This window comes from Monodelphis domestica, chromosome 1 (genome assembly GCF_027887165.1).
Source record: "Monodelphis domestica isolate mMonDom1 chromosome 1, mMonDom1.pri, whole genome shotgun sequence".
Classification (NCBI taxonomy): Eukaryota; Metazoa; Chordata; class Mammalia; order Didelphimorphia; family Didelphidae; genus Monodelphis; species Monodelphis domestica.
Genome location: NC_077227.1, coordinates 317,806,089 through 317,826,125, shown reverse-complemented (window position 1 = coordinate 317,826,125; position 20,037 = coordinate 317,806,089). Strand labels below are relative to the sequence as shown.

Sequence of the window (20,037 nt, the reverse complement as noted above, 5' to 3'; positions counted from 1 at the left end):
GCCTAAAGGTGTGAGGACCTGGATTCAAATTCAACCTCAAAAATTTCCTAGTTGTATGACCTTGGGTAAATTGCATAATCCCCATTGTCTAACCCTTGTCATTCTTCTTTCTTGGAACCAATACACAGTGTTGAATTTAATACAGAAGGGTTTAGAAACAAATGAAGAAAAACCCTATGTTTTCTACATATATCATGAATCATTGTTCTACTTCTGCTCCTTGGTGCCAGTTCTCTGTTAGTTAACAGACCTTGTATTGAGCACTTACTATGTGCTAGGCCCTGACCACAGTGTGTATAGGGGGTATGTGTCTATGTGTGTATTTTTCTTTTGTTTTTGTAATGTCTGTATGTGTTTTGTGTAGATCTCTAAATGTGTATCATGTAGGAGTGCTTGGGTGTAGAAGGATGGGTCTCTTTTAGGCATTACTACTTGAGCTGAGCCGTGAAGGAAGGTGAAGGTTCCATTAGGTTCCATGAAGAGGGAATATATTCTGACATGAATTAAAAGCTGTGCGAATACGAGGAGACTGAGATGTAATTTGAAATTTGGTGGGATTCAATTCTAACTGGAACCATCATGTCAGCCAAAAAAGTTAGCACAACCTTGGCTGTTCTCATGGCGTCCAGAATGTGGCAGGTGATAGTCTTGCCATTCTCTCCCCTGATCAGATCCAATCTGTAAGCATAGTCTAGTTCTGAATGCCATATTTTGGGGAAGGACATTTGCTGAGAAGACCAGAGGCCTGGAGATAACGCCATATCAGATGGTGCTTGATGGAAGAGAGAGGAGAAAATTGGGCAGCCAAGGATGGAGGCTGGTGAAACATTGTTGTCTTTAACTCCATTAAATATTTCTGGTGCCTTAGTGTAAGAACACTTGTTATTCTCAATATTTTTTTCCATTAGCATGTGGAAGAAGGATCCTACTTATTCTTCTAGGACCAAGGATCATTTAAGAAGCAAATTTCAGTTAGGCATAAGGACAACTCTAATAGGACTATCTGAAAGTGGAATAAGTTGAGCTACTCCTAGAGAGAGATGAATCGCATCTCTGTGGGTCTTGAAGTTGAGGCTGGATAGGGTGATTCTTACTGGGGTGTTAGAGAAGTGATGTCAGTTCAGGTCTGGGCTGGATGAGAAATTTCCAAGATTCTCTGATGCTAAGAAACATTTCCTTTTCTTCCAGCTACTAACTAAGAACTTGAGAGGGGAGATGACTCCCCAGCCAGAACGTGTCCAGCTCTCACTTCGGAATAGCAAGTTTGCCCAGCTTATTGCCAACTTCCTCTACCTCAACTGCAGCCAGGTGAGTGAATGTCTGTGACTTAGTGCCTCACAGCTTTGTGAAATCCGAGGACTTTACGAACCATCTTTTAAAGCAAATCTGTCATTCTAGAGAAGAAAAAAGTTTTCCTTCAAGTAGAGGCTGGCATTTAACATTCCAATTGCATTTACAATTTAGTTATTTTGCAGTACTAAAAAGCCAGGGTGTGGGAAATGTCTACTATCATTTTGGATGACCGAAGGATGGAAGGAGGGTTGGAAATAAAAAAAACAAAACTCTTACTTTCTGGCTCAGTCACAACTCTTAAGACAGAAGTGCTAGGCAAATGGGGTTAAGTGACTTGTCTAGGGCCACACAGCTAGGAAATGTCTGAGGTTACATTTGAATCTGGGTCCTCCTGACTCTTGGCCTGGTGCTCTACAGCGAGCTGCCCCAGAATTAGATTTGATTTTTAGTTTTTCTGATATGAGCCATGTGGCTAAGGACAATCTTTCCTTTCTTGGAGTCTCATCATAAGGTGGGGATAATTCTTACTCCTTCATATGATTTTTATGAGGACCTGATGAAATAACAGACCTATGCCTCTGAGAACCTTGAAGTTCTATATTATTTTTCTAGATGTAAGCTCCCTGAGGCAATGCCCATTTCTTTAATGAACTTGGTAGCTCTCAAGTACACTTTTCCATGCTTTGCTTGCAGTTAGCCCTTAATAAATACTTGTTGAATGCAATCAAATTGACTTCATATGATTTTAGAGCTGGAAGAGATCTTAGAAATAATTAAGTCTCACTGTATAGATAAGGAAACTGAGGCCTAGAGATTTAGTGAGGAGAAGGGACTATTTCATATCTAAAAATTAAAATTTAAAATAAGCTAACAAAAAACTGTTTTTGAGGGGCAGCTGGATGGCTCAATGGATAGACAGGCAAGTTGAGAGATGGAAGATCCTGGGTTCAAATCTGGCCTTAGACATTTCCTAGCTGTGTGACCTTGTTTAAGTCACTTAATCTGGCCCTTACTGTTCTTTTGCCTTAGAAACAATGCATAGTATTGATTCTAAGACAGAAGGTAAGAGTTCATAGAAGTGGTTTCTATGAATACCTTATTCCCGAAAATGTTCTAGGTGAGCCTGAAGGACCATGGGGCAAGAAGGCTGAGGAAGGGATTTCTATACTTGTTCATTGCATGGATCAGGGACTTCTGGTATCTTTTCTGTTTTGTTTTTACATCATTTTATTTTATTTAAAAAAAAAAACAACCCTTTGTCCCCTCCTCCCCCCATCCTTTGTTCCATCTATGTGGTTTCATCTCTGGCCTCAGACGCTTAAACTAGCTGAGTGAGTCTGAGTAACACTAAAATGGATATAATGAGGGCCAGGTCGGTGGCTCACTGAGAACCAGACCTAAAGACAGGAACTCCTGAGTTCAAATGTGGCTTCCAAAACTTCCTAGCTGTGTGTAATCCTGGGCAAGTTACTTGGCCCCCATTGATTAGACCTTACCGCTCTGCCTTGATATCAATACTTAGCATTAAGTTATTAAACAGAGGATAAAAGTTTTTTAAAATGCATATAACAACAGCACCTGCCTTACGGGGTTGTTTTGAAGAGCAAATGAGATAAAGCACTTAGCATAATATCTAGTGCATAGTAGGGACTATCTACATACTCATCCCCGTTCTCTGCTCTCTACCACTTTTGTAACAAAGAATAAAAACTTTAAAACTAATCAAAACACCTGATACCATTCAAAATAGTTTTCCTTTACATTACTGTGGGCATAAAGTAAATCTTCCTGGTTTTGCTCACCTCATTCTGGGTCAGCAAATATAAGTCTCCCCGATTTGCTCTGAATTTCTAATTTCTTGTCATAATTTACCACATTCCCCTAATATGGTTTTTTTCAGCCTTTTCTTTAGTTGACAGATACCTACTTTGTTTCCAGTTGTTTTTTGTTTTTTGTGTTTTTGCTATCCCAACGATTATAATTGAATATTTTTGTATATATGGAATCTTTCCTTCACTTTTTTTCCTTCCTTGGGATAGAAGCCCTAGTTCGGTTTCCCACCTGAACCAGTTTTATGAATTGGTGGGAGATGCATTGTGAGCTAACTCTTAAAAAACAAACAATTTAGGATGTTTGACCTAGCAGTGGCCTTAAAGATCATCTAGTTCAGCATGTGTTGACTTAAAATCCCAAGTTAACATTAAATATCTTGTATCATTTTTATTTATTTTGTTAAACATTTCCCAGTTTGGGCAGCCCTCGTGAGTTGTTTTTTATAAACCCATACTTAGTATCAGTTCTAAGACAAAAGAGTGGCAAAGGCTGGGCAATTGGAATTAAGTGACTTGCTCAGAGCCACACAGTTAGGAAGTGTCTGAGGCCACATTTGAACCCAGGACCTCCCATCTCCAGATGTGGTGTCTATCCACTGTGCTACCTAGCTGTCTCTAGCAGTTATGAATTTTACCAGCCTTGAGTTTGATTTCTTTGATGTAGTCCAATTCCCTTGTTTTATAAATGAGGAAACTAAATCTCATGGTTGGGGTAAACGGGACTTGCTTTAAGTCAATTGAGTCAATGACAACTGAGCTCAAGTATATGAACTCTCCTTGGGATACCTAATCACCCTACTCTTTCCCTGCCTAGATATTTGAGAAGAGAATATGGGCTAGATGCTTTAGAGTGCACAGTGCTGAATCCTCTGGATTATTGGCTCAGACTTCCACTCCATTTTCTTGCATGGATAAAACTTTTAAAAAAACACCCTCAACTTCCATCTTAGAATCAATACTGTGTATTGGTTCCAAGGCAGAAGAGTGGAAAGGACTAGGCAATGAGGGTTAAGTGGCTTGCCCAGGGTCACACAGCTAGGAAATATCTGAGGTCAAATTTGAACCCAGGACATCTCATCTCCAGATTTGGCTCTTAATCCACTAAGCCACCTAGCTGCCCACTTGACTAAAACTTGTTCTGAATTCTGCCTGTCCCATTCCCTTTGGATGATGAATGAATGAGCAACATTGCATTTTCGGTGATTCTTCAGTTCTGAACACTGCTAAGTATTGGGGATACAAATGGAAAAGACAATCCCAATTTTTACCCAGTTCACATTCTAAATAAGGACACAATACATTTAAGTGATTTGCTTGAACACTCAGGATCAGAGGAGGAAGGATTTGCCTTTTAGGGTAAAACTTTGTAGGACTTGCCTAGAACTGTGGGAATGGAAAGCAAGCTCGTTTTGAGATCAGAGGGTATAAATTCAAATCGTGATGCTATTGTTAATCACTTTGGACTCTGGGCCATAGTTTACTCATCTGTAAAATGGAAGGTTGTATGAGTTTGCTTCTAGCACTCATACATCTCCTTCTCCCTGTACAGTTCTGGTCTTTCTATGGTTGAAAGTACACATTACCAAGACCGTTGCTTTTTTTTTTTTTAAACCGTTCCCTCCTATTATAGAATTAATATCAAGTATTAGTTCTAAATCAGAGGAATAATTATTGGGGTTAAGTAACTTGGCCACGATTACACAGCTAGCATGTATCTGAGTTCAAATTTGAACCCAGGACCTCCCATCTCCAGCCCTGACTCTATCCCCTGAGTCACCAAGCTGCCACCCCAAGATTCTTTTGGCAAAGTTAGTTGATAGAGATTCTCTGTAGTTGCTGCTCTGGGATAGCTTCTTGCCATTAAGGATTGTTTGGGGTTTTGTATCCCTAGCTCCCATCGTGGTGGCTGATCCATTTAAGATTCTTCACAAGTACTCCATCACACATTTACCTGTTCATCTATTCCAAGAGTCCCCCCAATCTGTGTACCGTGGGGATGCAGAGGGCTTGCCAGCCTGGGCTCCCACAGTGTTAATTGGTGCTTGCTTGTGGTAGATTGCCAGATGAAAGGTGCCATTGATGTCCACTGTGTTATTAGAGCTTCGGTTATTAGCTGCTCTTTAATAGAGAGTGGGACTCTTGATGCTTCCATTAGCTTTGTAATCAAGGCTGGGTTATGGGAGTTGGATGCAGATGCCTGAGGATGGTGAGTGGGCAAGGACCTGTGCCAGTCTGTCTTTCGGCATCACATTCCCTGCATTTGCCCCGACATTCCCACAGCAGGCTCTAGGATGTGGTCCGTGAGCTCACTGACCAGCAAGTCCCAGAACACAGAATTTCACAGTTGAAAGGCACCTCTGAGGTCACCTCATCTCGTTCCACCCTTAACTGCAACATAATCCTCCTCCTTGCAACACATGTGATACTGGGCATCCCAAGGAGGGGAAACCTACCTCCCGAGGCAGCCCATCCATCTCTCATTGTTGGGAAGTTTTTTCTATCATCCGACCTCTGTTTGCCTCTTTGCAACTTTGAACCACTGCTATTAGTTCCATTCTCTGGGACCAGAATCCGTTCCCATTTGATAGCCTTTCAAGTCCTTTTCAAGGCACCAATATATTCCCTCTTAGTCCTCATTTTTCCAGACAAAATATCCCCCTCATTCCTTTCTGTTGCTTCTTATGTGGCATGCACTTGATGGAGTTTCTCCACTATTTTTTTCAAATCCTTATCTTCTGCCTTAGAATCAATTCAAAGATAGAAGAGTGGTAAGAGCTAGGTAATTTGAGTTAAGTGACTTGCCCAGGGTCACACAGCTAGGAAATGTCTGAGGGCATATTTGAATTCAGGACCTCCTCTCTCCAGGCCTGTGCTACCTAGCTGTTCCTACTCTCCACTCTTCTTGTTGCATTTGGGGCTTTGAGGAACCTTCAGAATAGCAGGTGGGATGGTGGTGGGATGGGTTCTTGTCATCATCATTACTTATAGATAAGCATTGTGATGTAGGTGAAAATAGCCTGGATATGGGAGTCAGAAGACCACAGTTGAACTTCTTAGGTCCTTAGGGGCATCTAGGTGGCTCAGTAGATTGAGATGGGAGATTCTGGGTTCAAATCTGACCTTCGATACTTCTAGCTATATGAACCTGGGCAAGTTACTTAACCCTCATTGCCTAACCTTTATTGCTCTTCCGACTTGGAACTGATACACAGTATTGAGTCTAAGACAGAAAATAAGAGGTGACAAAAACAGAGAAATTCTAGGTCCTCCACTTTTGTGACTTTGGGCAAGTCACAACTTCTCTGAACCTTAGTTTCCCTATATGTTAAAAAGTAATGAAAATAACTTGCACAAAAAATAAACTGTATCTAATAGAGATATACAGGTTCAGCTACAATCTCTTTCCCCCTCCCCCCTCTACTTTGTATATGGAAATTCATATTTTATGTAATGTTTGTCAAATTTAGAATGAAAAGAAATGCATTTTTAGAAAGTACTTGGCCATCTTATTTTTATGTCCCTTGTAGGGTTTTTGTGAGAAAAGTGCCAGGGAACCCTCAAAATATGAAAGGAAAAAAAAAAAGAAAAAAATATGAAAGGAATGTGAGTCCTATTTTGCTGTGCAGTTTACAAAATACTTTCTTTTTCTTGACATTTACTTGGGCCTTTCAATGGTCCCATGAGGGATCCTAAATGGTGCCGCAGAGATCCAGAGGTGAAGAGTCTTGCTCAGGCTTTCTGACTCCGGAGTCCATCCATGCTTTTTTTTTTCTTGTCCCAGAGAATGCCAGAGGTGTAAGGGACCGTAGAACTCCTCTGGTCCAACTTCCTCATGTTAATGCTGCAGGTGGAGGAACTGAGGTCCAGGGAGAGAGAGAGTCTTTACTAAGGTCACAGGACAAGGCAGATTCAACACAGATCTGGTCTCCAGTGCATTGTTTCCCCCCGTCCCATTGTCTTCTTGCCTTTTCACTTCTCAGGGGGTGATGATGAAGGTCTACTGAGCAATGACTTGGGCTGCAATGATCTTTTTGTTTCTAGGATCTTGATGCTGTTAGAGACTCTCTGACCCCTACTCTGGCCTGTGCTGCAGCCCGAATGGGGGACGTGGAGGCCCTGGAAGCCATCATAGAACTGGTGAGCATGCCCTTTGGCCTTCAGCTCCTTCTCACTCTCTGTCCCTATTGGAAGGGTTCCTTCAGGAACTGAGCATGAAGGTGCCTCTGGAAAGGACCTCAGAGAGTTTCTGGTTTGGACTCTTAAGTGGTGCAGTGGCTAGAGTGCTAGACATGGAGTCAGGAAGACTCGTGTTCCTAAAGTTATATCCAGCTGCATTTACTTATTGGCTCCATGACACGAGGCAAGTCATTGAACCCTGTTTGCCTGTTTCCTCATCTGTAAAATGATCTGGAGAAGGAATTGGCAAACCACTGCAGTGTTCCTTCTAAGAAAACCCCAAATGAGGTCATGAAGAGTCTGACAGGACTGAAAAGTGACTGAAGAATAAAGTATATGATGAAACTAAGGCCATGGGAAGGAAAAAGACTAGTTCAAAGTCACACAGTATATCAATAATAGAGTAGGGACCAGACCCCATGCTGAGGTTTTCTCAGTGTGCTCCTGGGAAATTTAGACCTTGGATTAGGGGGTAGCTGGGTAGGTCAGTGGATTGACAGCCATGACTAGAGAAAGGAGGTCCTAGGTTCAAATCTGGCCTCAAATACTTCCTAGCTGTGTGACCCTGGGCAAGTCACTTAACCCCCATTGCCTAGCCTTTACTGTTCTTTTGCCTTGGAACCAATACCCATTATTGATTCCAAGATGGAAAGTAAGGGCTTAAAAACAAAACACCCTGGCATCAATCAACTCAGTCCTTCAAGGACTTCAAAATTTGGCAGGGTGTGGAAAGGTCCCATAAACAAATACTTTAGAAGATAACTAACCATCTAAGACATCTTTAGTATTTTAAATGCCAGCTGGGTTGCACTATTAGACTGAGTATCATGAGTGTAGGACCTGTCTCATAGACAATGGTAGGGTTGGAACAGACTTTGGTGTCCCAACTCTCCCCAATGTATGAATCTCTTAGAGCCTTTTTGATGGATGGATGGTTTTCCAACCTCCACTTGGTCACTCCACCAATGATCAAGGCTGTCCAAGAGAAGGAAAAACCTCATGATGAGTGGATTCCTCATTCCTGGAGGTTTTCAGGCCAGGTTTTAGATGACTTCTTATGGAGGATGTTCCAGAAAGGGAAGTCTTTGTTTAGTATGTGTCAGACAAAATGGCCTTCGTTGAACAAACGTTTATCAAGTACACCTACTATGTTCCAGGCACCAGTGCAAGATACTAGTCCTTGCTATTACTGTAGCCTCTCAGTTGCATTTAAAGAGCCCAACCAATCAAGCATTTATTACATGACTCCTTTGTGCTATGTGCTGGGCTGATGTCGGTGATCCATAGACTCAAGCTAAACAATCTTCACCTTCAAGGAGCCTTCATTAAAATGGGGGAGGGGGGGGGAGACAACATGTACCTCTACAAGCATCTATGTATCTCCTAGAGAGATAGATAAAAAGCATACAATATTCATATTCTTTTGGGAAGGGAGCAATATGTATTTAGAAAATAATTTTCAAGAACATTATCCACATCCAGAGGAAGAATTGTGGGAAAAGAAACACAGAAGAAAAACAACTGCTTGATCACATGGGTTGATGGGGATATGATTGGGGATGCAGACTCTTAAATGATCATCCTAATGCAAATATCAATAATATGGAAATAGGCCTTGATGTAAAACCCATTGGAATTACATGTCAGCTACAGGAGGGGGTTGGGAGGAGGGGAGGTAAAGAACATGTATCTTGTAAACATGGAAAAAGATTCTAAATCATCTAATTAAATAAAATTTTCAAAAAACAATTACATTAAAAAAAGAAAATAATTTTCAAATAATTTGAGGTGAAGGGGAAGGTAGTAATATTGGGGGGAAAGGGACTGACTTTAGGAGGAGGTGTTATTTGTGCTGGAAGATCCCTGGCTTTGCAATTGGAAGATCCTGGTTCAAATCCCACCCCTTCCACTTTCTCCTTGTATGACTTTAAAAATTCACTTAACCTCTCCAGGCCTCAGCTTTTGTCATCCATAAAATGAGGGAGTTGCATGATTTGCCTCTAAGGTCCTTTCCACCTCTTTATCTATGATTCAAAGACATTTTAAAACTTAAGTCAGTCTGCAGACCGCAGGAATCCTACTATAAGAGTGTGTGGTATTATTTTTATTTGAGTTTGATTTCATTGGTCAGCAACACCAAAGGCTTCAAAGTTCAGAAAGGACAAGGATTGAGAAAAGGCCATCAGATTTAGCAAAGGTGGAGGGAGTACATTCCAGGGATTGGGGACAGCATGGACAAAGGCACAGAGGTGAGAGCTAGAGATAGAATATTTTGTATGGAAAATTCTGGCAAGAAAATCCTATGGGTTGGAATACAGAGTTTGTAAAGGTGAGTAATATGCAATAAAACTAGAATGTTGACTGGAGCTAGATGGTGAAGCCAAACAGAAGGATCTATATTGGGGAAAGAAGGAGCCAAAGAGGCTTGAGCAAGTGAGTTACTCGGTCAGACTTGGGCTTTAAGAATAGCAATATGGCAGTTGTGTGGATGGAGAGAGGAGTGACTGGAGGCTATAAGATCACTTAGAATGCAAGGGCTCAGGGAAGAAGTGAGGAGGGAAAGGGCAGCAAAGTAGCAAGATGGACGGAGGTCTGGAGTTCAAATGGAGGTCCAGCTATTCAGTTCAAATGGAGGACACAGACCTAAGCCAAATTGCCTTCATCTGTCTTTGAATCGATTCTAACATAGAATGTAAGGGTTTTTTAAAAAATGGCCAGGAGGGCTTAAATGAGAATGTGGTCAATTGACTGAATAGTAGAGATGGATATGAGATATATTGTGATAAGGCTTGAGAACAGAATGCATAATAATGGCATTTATGCTGTACTTTCAGGTATTCAAAGGGCTTTATGCTTGTTATCTCATTTGATCCTAAAAACAGCTCTTTGAAGTAGGTGCCATTATTATTATATTATTATCCCCATTTCATAGACTGAGACTAAGTGATTAGAGAGGTTAAACAATGGTACACAGGGTCAGACTGCTAAGTAAGTGTCTGAGGCTGGATTTGAATTCAGGTCTCCCTTACTCCAAGACCAACACTCAAGTTTTGAAACCTAGCTACTTTATGTTGGATGAGGAAGAGGGAAGAGTTAAGGATGACCGTTAAGGTTGTGAGTCTGGGAAACAGAGAAATTAGGAGGAGGAAGATGGAGGTTTGGAGAAAAAAGATCCTGAATGAGAGATACCCATGAGACATCCATTTGGACACTGGCAGTTGGTAATGAGAGACTGTATTGCAGGAGACCATGACTGGATTTGGGAGGCATCTCTACAGTGCTGATAGTTTATGAGATCCCTGAGAAATACAATATAGAGGGAGCAGGGAAAGGGCCCCGAGACTGAACCCTCGAGGTATACCCACACAGAGTATTTCGAATAAGGAAGATAATCTGGCAAAGTAATCTGAGAGTGGCCAGATAGGCAGGAGGAAAACAAGTAGAAAGCATGGTCATGAAAAACCAGGTAGGAGAAGGTGGTCAAGAACAGAGCTGTCAGACATCCTAAGTGCTCCTGAGCCAGATTAACATGTAATTGGGAAATAGAAAGAAATAAAATTTATAAAAATAAATAGAAAACAAATACAGAGTAAATAAAAATGAAAAATAAGATAATATGGGAAGCTCAGTGGATTGAGAACCAGGCCTAGAGACTGGAGGTCCTAGGTTCAAATTTGGCCTCAGACACTTCCCAGCTGTGTGACCCTGGGAAAGTCACTTGACCCCCATTGCCTAGCCCGTACCACTCTTCTGCCTTGGAGCCAATACACAGTATTGACTCCAAGATGGAAGGTAGGGGTTTAAAAAAAAAAAAGAGAGAGAGAGAGATCATTGGTAACCATGGAGAGAGTCATTTCAGTTGAGTGATGAGGTTGGAAGCCAGATCTGGGCTGGTGTGTAGGCAGGAGGGGAGGAGCAGGGAAGAGACTAAAGGTGAAGAAGATGAGAAAAGGGACAAGTTTCTGGGGGAGACAGTAGGCATGTGGAGATTTTTAAGGAGAAAGACCACCTCCTCCACTGAGACTGGAGCAAAAGGGAGAGGAGACAAGACAGACAGACAGAGACAGAGAGAGAGAGGCAGAGAGAAAAGGCTTAGAATATATGCTGAGGGTAGTGAACAAGTAATGGGGGATGAGGTTAGCATACAGCCAGGAGGGTGCCATTGAAAGTACATCATGAATTTGAAATTGACCTAGTCGTCGTAATTTGGTAACTATCTCATTTTCCGCAGCACTATGAGATTCTTTGATTATGTGGTTTCCAATAACGAGGAGCTCATTATTTCCTAAGGTCAACTTTTCTCCTGGATGCTTCTAATTGTTAATTCTGGCCTCTGGGACCAGGAAGAATGAGTTTTAATTTCTATTCGTTATTATTCAGCTACTTGGCGACGGTGTTCATATCTGATTTAAATCTTTTCTTCTCCCAAAGGTAAATATCCCCAATACCTTCTTATGAAGGATTCTGATATGAGGGGCTTCAGAAAATAGTTATAAAATGAATAAATGGGGATGGCAGTTTAAAGAAGAGATCATTCACACTCAGATGAAGCATTCAGGAAGGACTTCCTATAAGAGATGGGCTTTGAAGGATAGATTGGATTTAGAAAAATTTAGAGATCAAAGATGACATTTACTCTGGTTTACAATGGCAATTCATTATCATTGGGTAGAAAAAGAATGGGAGTCCCTTAGGGCTCAATCCCAGTCAACTGAGATTTAGGCAGATGTCCTCAGCTTTGGCCATAGCAGAAAAGAAACATGGTGGGTTCTAAGCTGGAGAGAAGTTTCTGGTCAATTCTCAACCATCTTTTTAGATAACCATAGATGGAATAACAGAATTTAGAGCAGGAAAAGACCTTAGAGATCATTACTTATTTATGTGTTCCGTTCAATTACAACAGCAAACTTAGGTTGTTTCAGGACTCCTTGCTGCACAGTCAGAGAAACAATGACATTATTTGGTTACCACATTTTGCAGATGGGGAAACTGAGGTTTAGAGAATTTAATAGTTATTTACTCAAGGTCATGCATTTAATAAGTATCAGAGTCCAGATTCAAACCAGATCCTCTATCTCCAAATTCAGAGTGCTTCCTCTTGGGTTCACAACTCAAATCATTTACCCACTAATGCTTAAAGAGACCCATCTGCCAGAGGGTTCAGGGGCTTGTTGCTCCTGAATGGTTGGTTCAGTAAGGGATTTTTCTTCCCATCCTCCAAAATTCCTCCATCTGCATGACTGTCTTGTCTATTTTTAGGGTGGGGACCTGAGTGAAAGTGACTTTGATGGTCGCACTCCCCTGCACATGGCTGCCCGGGGTGGGCACGTGGATGCTGTCCAGTGCCTTCTGAGCCATGGGGCAAACGTGAACAGCTTGGACGGTGACAGAAGCAGCCCACTGCTGATGGCTGTGAAGGGCAGGTACTATGGGGCTGATGGTGGGAGGAAATGGCAGGTCTGGCTTTAGGGATCAAGGTTGGGCTGCCTGTAAGGAAGTTTCCAGTCATTTTTATGTTAACAAAGAGACCCATGGCTGCTGAAAGAAGGAGAAAGACTAACCAGGGGGGTCTTGGCAGCGAGGTGGCTGTGGGGATAGAATGCTGGGGCTGGAGTCAGGAAGAACTGAGCTCAAATCTTGCCTCACATACTTTTACCCTGGACAAGTCACTTGACCTCTGCCTGTTTCAGTTTCCTCATCTATAAAATGGGGATAAAATAAACACCTACCTACCAGAGTTGTTGCGAGGATAAAATGAGATATTTGCAAAACCAGTCTTTGTTGTTGTTCAGTCATTTCAGCCATGTCTGAATCTTTATAATCCCATTTGGGATTTTCTTGGCAAACATACTGGAGTGGCTTGCCATTTCCTTCTCCAGCTCATTTTACAGATGAAGAAACTGAGGCAAACAGGGTCACATAACTAATAAGTGTCTGAGGCCAGACTTGAACTGAGGAGGGTGAGTTTTTCTGATTCCAGGCCTGGTGTTCTATCCGATGTGCCCCTTAGCTGCCCTAATTTGGGATCTAAAGCCCTTTACCTGGCATTAACCTACCTTCCCAGTCTTGTCATCATTCAGCCAAACTCTCTGTCTCACTGGTTTTCACACATGCCATTATATTTTTCATGTTGATGCCTTTGCCCTGGATCTCTCCCAAGCCAGGAAGGCTATCCCTATTTACTTCTGCCTCTCAGGATATATAGTTACCTGGCATGGTGGCTCATGCAACTGGGGAGTCTGGAGTTGGTGGATCTCTTGAGCTCTGAAGTTCAATGGGTTAAGCTGATCCAGTGACATTTATTTTAAATTTCTATTTTTTTTTTAGTGGCATTAATATGGGTAAATCTTTGGGGAAGTCGGATGATAGGTTGCCTGATGAGCTGTGGTCATAAGCTAAGAAGCAAAGCTTCAGCACCCATCAGAATGGGGCCAGGTCCCTCAAAAGGTCCTTCACTTCCAGTGAAGAGTCCCTATTTTCCTTTAAATCTCAAAGGACCTTTTTTGATGTGAAACCTTTCCTCATCTCCTCCAGCTACTAATATCTTCCCTACCCACGTCACCTTTCATTTTTTTTTTGTATAAAATTTGTATGTAATAATAAATGTCCATGTTTTCCCTTATAGAATGTAAATCCCTTGAGAGCAAGGTCTTTTATTTAGGTCTTTATATCCCGGTACCTAGTAGAGCATTTAGGTGGTATAGCAGAAAGAGCACCAGATCTGGAATCAAGAAGGTATGAGATCATATCTGACTTCGGGTACTTAGTAGCTGTGTGATCTTGTGCAAAACCACTTAACCTGTTTGTCTCAGCTCTTCATCTGTAAAATGAGCTGGAGGAGGAAATGATAAACTAGTCATCTTTGTCAAGAAACTCCAAATGGAGCCTTGAAAAGTCAGGCAGGACTGATAAGACTGAACAACAACCTATGTAGTAGGTGCTTAATAATGGCTTGGTGACTGATGGATTGATTTGAAAAGTCGCATACTAAATATAAGAGGGTAATGAGGTAAAAAGGGATAAAAAGAAAAAAACAAAACAGTCCCTACCCTCAAGGAGCTTATATTCTACCATTAGACGAAAAATCATCTTGTTTGTCATGATAGATTTTGCCTGAAAGGATAGTTACAAAACCAAGGCAGCCAAAATTCGAGGGAAAGTAGGAAAATAGGAAAAAAAATTTCATGCCAAGTTTCTTTACTGAAGGAAGGCCTCATTTCTTAAATGTATGGGTTAACTGAGACAAATTTATTTATTTGTTTATTTTAAAAAATTTCCCCATGTTTACATGATTTATGTTGTCTGCCAACCCTCATCCCTCCCCCAAAACTTGTTAACTCTCAGAGTTAACAAGTAATTCCACTGAGTTATATATATATAAAATCACTTGAATCTATTTTTGTAAAAGATCAATCCTTTAAGACCCACACCCTAAATCACATACCCATATAAATATGTGATAAATCATATGTTTTCTTCTGGATTTCCACTCCCACAGTTCTTCCTCTGGATATGGATAGTGTTTTTTTCTGATAAATCCTCAGAATTGTCCTGGATCATTGCATTGCTTTTATTAGCAAAGTCAGTCACATTCCATCATCCCACAATGGTACAACCTCTGTGTATAATGTTCTCCTGGTTCTGCTTATTTCAGTGCATATTTCTGTCTGAGAGAAACTGAGAGAAATTTATAAAAATAAGAGCCATTCTCTAGTTAATACTTGGTCAAGCAATATGAGTAGATAGTTTTCAGAAGAAGAAATCAAAGCTTTCTATAATCAGATGAAAAATGCTCTTAAATCATTATTAATTAGGGAAATGCAAATGAATATAGCTCTGAGGTACCCCCTTATACTTTTCATATTGGCTAATATGACAGAAAAGGGAAACGATGGGTATTGCTGAGGGTATGAAAAAATTGGGACACTAATGCTATGTTGTTAGTGTAATTTTATGGCAGAGTGTGTGTGTGTGTGTGTGTGTGTGTGTGTGTGTGTGTGTGTGTGTGTGTGTGTGTGTGTTGGCAAAAAATTGAAAATTGAGGGGATGTTCATCTATTAGGGAATGGTTGAACAAGTTGTGGCTTATGATTGTGCTGGAATACCATTGTGCTGTAAAAAATTATAAGAAAATAATTTTAGAAAAACCTGGAATGATTTATATGAAGTGATGCAAAGTGAAGTGAATAGAACAAATGAGAATAGTATACACAGTAACAGCAATATTGTATGATGTTCAACTGTGAATGACTTAATTCCTCTAAACAATACAGTGGTCCAAGACAATTCCAAAGACCAATGAGGAAAAAGAGAGAAAACTGATGAATTCTGAGTGTAGAATGAAGCATACTTTTTATCTTATTTTATATTTTTTGTAACGATATTTTATTTTATCAATTACATGTAACAAATTTCCACATAAGTTTTCTGTTGTTATCTGATCCAAATTGTTCCCTCCTTCCCTTCCCTCCCACTTCCTAGAGCTGATAAGCATTTTCATCTGGATTATACATGTATTATCATGCAAAAAATGTTGATATTCTTCATTTTTGTAACTCATATAAATCCAATCCCCCTTAAAAACTCAAGTAACCTAAAGTGAAAAATCATATGCTTTGATCTGCATTCCATGAAGCATGCTTTTAAAACTTACTTTATTGTGCTTTTTTTGGAATGTGACTAATATGGAAATATTATACAAATATTCATATTTAATATCATATTACTTCTCAATGGATGGGGGCGAGTTGGGAAGAAGGGAGAATTTGAAACTCAAAAAAAATTTTAATGAATATTAAAAGGTTTTGAACAATGATACGTGTATAACCCAGTGGAATTGCTTGTTAGCTCTGAGAAGGGGGAGAAAAGAGAGGAGAAAAAGAACATGAATTGTGTAACCATAGAATACTATCCTAAATAAATGAATTAAAAATTTTTTAAAAGATAAAATGTATATTAAAATAAAGTAGAATAATTTTTAAAAGGATCATTGTTGATGAGCACTAGGAAGAAAGCACATTGTATCCACTCCATCTGGGCAATCTGGGCAGTCTTTCAGGAAGAGAGGTTGTTTCTTATGAACATCTTCTACCCTCTCCACTTGTAAATCATCTCATGATTTGTAGCTGCTGGATGAAAAGAGCAAACTGGTCAGAATTTGTTGTAAACTAGTAGTAAGTCTGAAGAATTGTACCTGATGCCTGTCTAGTCTTTTATATCCATTACTGTGTCTTATTTGGGTTTTATAAGAACTGTGAGAAATATTAAAGGTGTCGTCCCCTCATTTTGCAGATGAGGAAACTGAGGTCCAGAAAGATTGAAGAACCTCTCCATGGCCACATACCTAGTAGGCATTGAGACAGGTACAGGTTCTGATGCCAGGTCCAGAACTCTATCCTCTATAACATGCTGAACACACACCAACAGAAAATCTTTGAGATGCACCAGTACATACTCAGCCATACAGATGTATATATACTCATTTACTCATATTCACCTGAAAAATGTCGATTGACACAATGACACAAGAGACGTGTGTCAACTTGAAGTTATACTTCTGTGTATATAAATGAGCATGCAGATACCCCGTGCTATTCAGATAAAGAAAGAGCTCACATTTCTATGTACTCGCCCTAGGAGAGAGGAAGTATAACTTTACAGCTGAGTAAACTTGAGTCTCAAGGTGCCGAAGTGCCTTCATCATGGGCATTCACTTAGATAAATTCAGGCACGCGCAATGGCAGACTCATAGATATTCATTGGTTAAAAAAGTCCGAAATTCAGGTAAACCCTAAACAATTCACTTGACCACTGTGCCTCAGTTTCTCTATCTGTAAAATGGGAGATAAGAGCACCTACTTCCCAGAATTTTTTGTGTGTATAAAAAGAGATAGATAATTGTATATAGTGTGAGATGGTTATTTGTAAGGTGCTTTTCAAACCTTAGAACAAAGCACTTTAATATACTAGGTAAGTATTATTATATTCCAGACACCTACATAGCCACACACATGTTTCCTTACACAGATTTCCAGATACCCACCTGAGTGGAAGCATCTGCATCTGCATGCATGCATGTTCAGACCTATGTCTTCAGACACCCAGATATGCACATACATGGGCAATTACAAATAAGCACCCTTTAATTCATTGCTATGGAAGTCTGGACACATAAAGTCACAGAAACACATGTAGATATGAAGTCAATTTAATAGTTTCCAGGGGTGGGGTCTACCCAGTGTTGGCCAACCCTGCCACAGTCTTCGGTGCTCCTGGGAATATAGACGCTATTCATGCTGATTCCCAGTGATTCCACCTGGGTGTATTTGTTGGCCTAGCCCGGACTCCTTACCCCCAACCATAGACGAGTCTTGTCCTGGGGAGAGAGCCTGGATTTGACCCTTGGCTCAGATCCAGCTCCAATATGGAGGCAGAAAGGCCAGGCTAGAACAGCTTGCCCGTACGTGTTCCTATGGAGTAATGTGGACACATTCTGAGGAGGTATCACCAAACTGGTTTGTTCTAGTGCCTAGGGTGGAGTTGGTGTGGGGGTGGATGACCAAGAAATGGGGTTCAGCCCCTCCAGACTCAGATCTGATGGTGTCTTAGGCTATATAGCAACAGCTGGTGGTGCAGGTTTTGAAAGAAGCTGGAAATGAGAGGGAGAAAGCAATCTGTACATCGCCCTGAATCCATCAATTTGGAGCTGGGTGAGAAGACCCAGGTTTTAATTTTAGCTTTGTCATTGCTTCACTGGAGATCTCTGAGTATGTCCCTTCTTTATTTGGACCTCAGATTTATTATGAGAATAATGAACCTTCTGTCCCTCTCACCTACTGTTAAGAGAAAACACTATTTATTTCTGTTTGTTTACTAATTACTTGTAATGACAAATTTCGACATAAGTTTTCTGAGGTTATATGATCCAAATTATCTTCCCTCCTAGAGCTGGCGAGCAATACAATCTGGGTTATATATGCATTATCATGTGGAACATATTTCCGTGTTGTTCCTTTCTGAAAGTGAATAATCATATGAATCCAAAAACCCAAATAAACAAGGGAAAAATTGTATGCCTTGATCCCTATTCTGACTCCAACAATTCTTTAGGAGGAAAAACATTTTATAAAGAGGTGACATGTCAGGCAGTGGAGTATGACGGTCCAGAGAAAGCTCTTTTTAGAACTGAGGAGGCTGAAATCTGCTTATAATGAGACAGTGGTGATGGTGAGATGGAATGTGAAAAGGAGTGAAAGGGAATGGAGCCAGAGCATAGAGGAGTACAGAGAGAAGATTTGGTGCAATGGACTAAGAAATAACTTAAATTGAATGCAGCTGGCAACAAGTGGATGAACAGGGCAGTGATGGTGAACCTTTTAGAGACCATGTGCCCAAACTGCAACCCTCATGCCACTTGTGAGCCCCTGACTTACCCCAGACAGGGGAGAGAGGAAGGTCTCCCACTGGGCTGCTGGCAGAGGGGCAGGTGATGGGAGAAATGTCCTCAGGTGTGGTGGAGAGGGGAGGAGAGCAGCCCCCTCCAGCATTCACATAGGTTCGCCAACATCGGTATAGGGCATATCCGTTGAGAACTCCTCAGGTATGAGAGAACAAACCCCTGCCTTTTATGGTTCCCCCACCCCCATGACTGAACTAGATTTAAAAAGGACTTTTAAAAAAACACCTTACTTCTATCTTAGAATAAATACTTAGTATTGATTCCAAGGTAGAAGAATGGCAAGGACTAGGTAATTGGGGTTAAGTGATTTGAAGACCCTGAGGGCTTTATTACATTGGAATAGAGCTACATTTTGATTCTTCGCTGGAGATAATTTTGTCTTCTTGGCCAAGAAGGAGGAATGGTTAGGGTTCTAGGAAAAGGGAAGAGAAATGAGAGATTGCTGTGTTGCTTGGGGATTTAAAAACAACAAAGGGAGCCTTCCAAAGAGATTACTGACTCCTTTTTCTACTTGATATTGGTACTATTGTCCTTAAGCCACAGAATATTAGAATTTATAATTTTAGACTCAGACTCCCTAAATTGTGGAATTCTAACAATTATTGAATGCTGAGCTCATGGAAGTGTACAACTATAGATTCTTCAGAATTTTAGAAATTTTTTTTGGAATTTGAGCATCTGAGAATCTCTAAAATCAGTTTGTAGATCATTAGAATCAGATTTAAGGATATCTAGAATCTTTGGTTTTCTGTAACTTTCTACTCTCCACAGTTATAGTCCTCCCCATAATACTCCCAAGTTCTCTACCTGCCCATGTCCTCAAGTCATTTTTGATTCTAAACCACAGCTTAATTCAATTTAACAGGTCTTTATTGAGCAGCTATTGTGTGCCCAGTCTTAAGTTTTGGGAAATGGGAGTAATAAAGGACTAAGATCTAGCTCTTGCCTTCCAGGGTTCCACTGTTTAGTTTGTTTGGAGAGGTCAAAGAATGCCCCCTCAGAAGTAGTAATGGCTTTCTACAAGGAGATTTTCCCTTTGTCTGCTTTAATTTAAGCATGGTGTAGTGAATAGAGAACTAGTCTCGGTGTTAGAAAGACTTAGGTTCAATTCTACCTGTGACACATGTGACCCTGGGCAAGTCACCCTAAACTCTTGATCCTCCTAGACAGCTTTCTATGTCAGCAAGTTGTAGCAAAGTTGAGATCTGTGTTTGTAGAATGAGTTTATGCACATGAAGTTCCCTACACCAATGAAAATGCAAGTCTGGGCTATTTATTA

General features: G+C 40.6%; 1 protein-coding gene across 2 annotated transcripts in view; it reads left to right on the top strand.

Moving 5' to 3' along the window:
- ASPG (asparaginase) overlaps positions 1-20,037 on the top strand; it is a 141,281-nt gene that overhangs the window by 81,200 nt on the left and 40,044 nt on the right. For both annotated transcript variants that reach the window (XM_007473475.3, XM_007473476.3), the window contains 3 exons: positions 1,189-1,308; positions 7,167-7,262; positions 12,561-12,724. In XM_007473475.3, the coding sequence (XP_007473537.2) occupies positions 1,189-1,308; positions 7,167-7,262; positions 12,561-12,724 (380 nt within the window). The remainder of the gene's footprint in view (positions 1-1,188; positions 1,309-7,166; positions 7,263-12,560; positions 12,725-20,037) is intronic.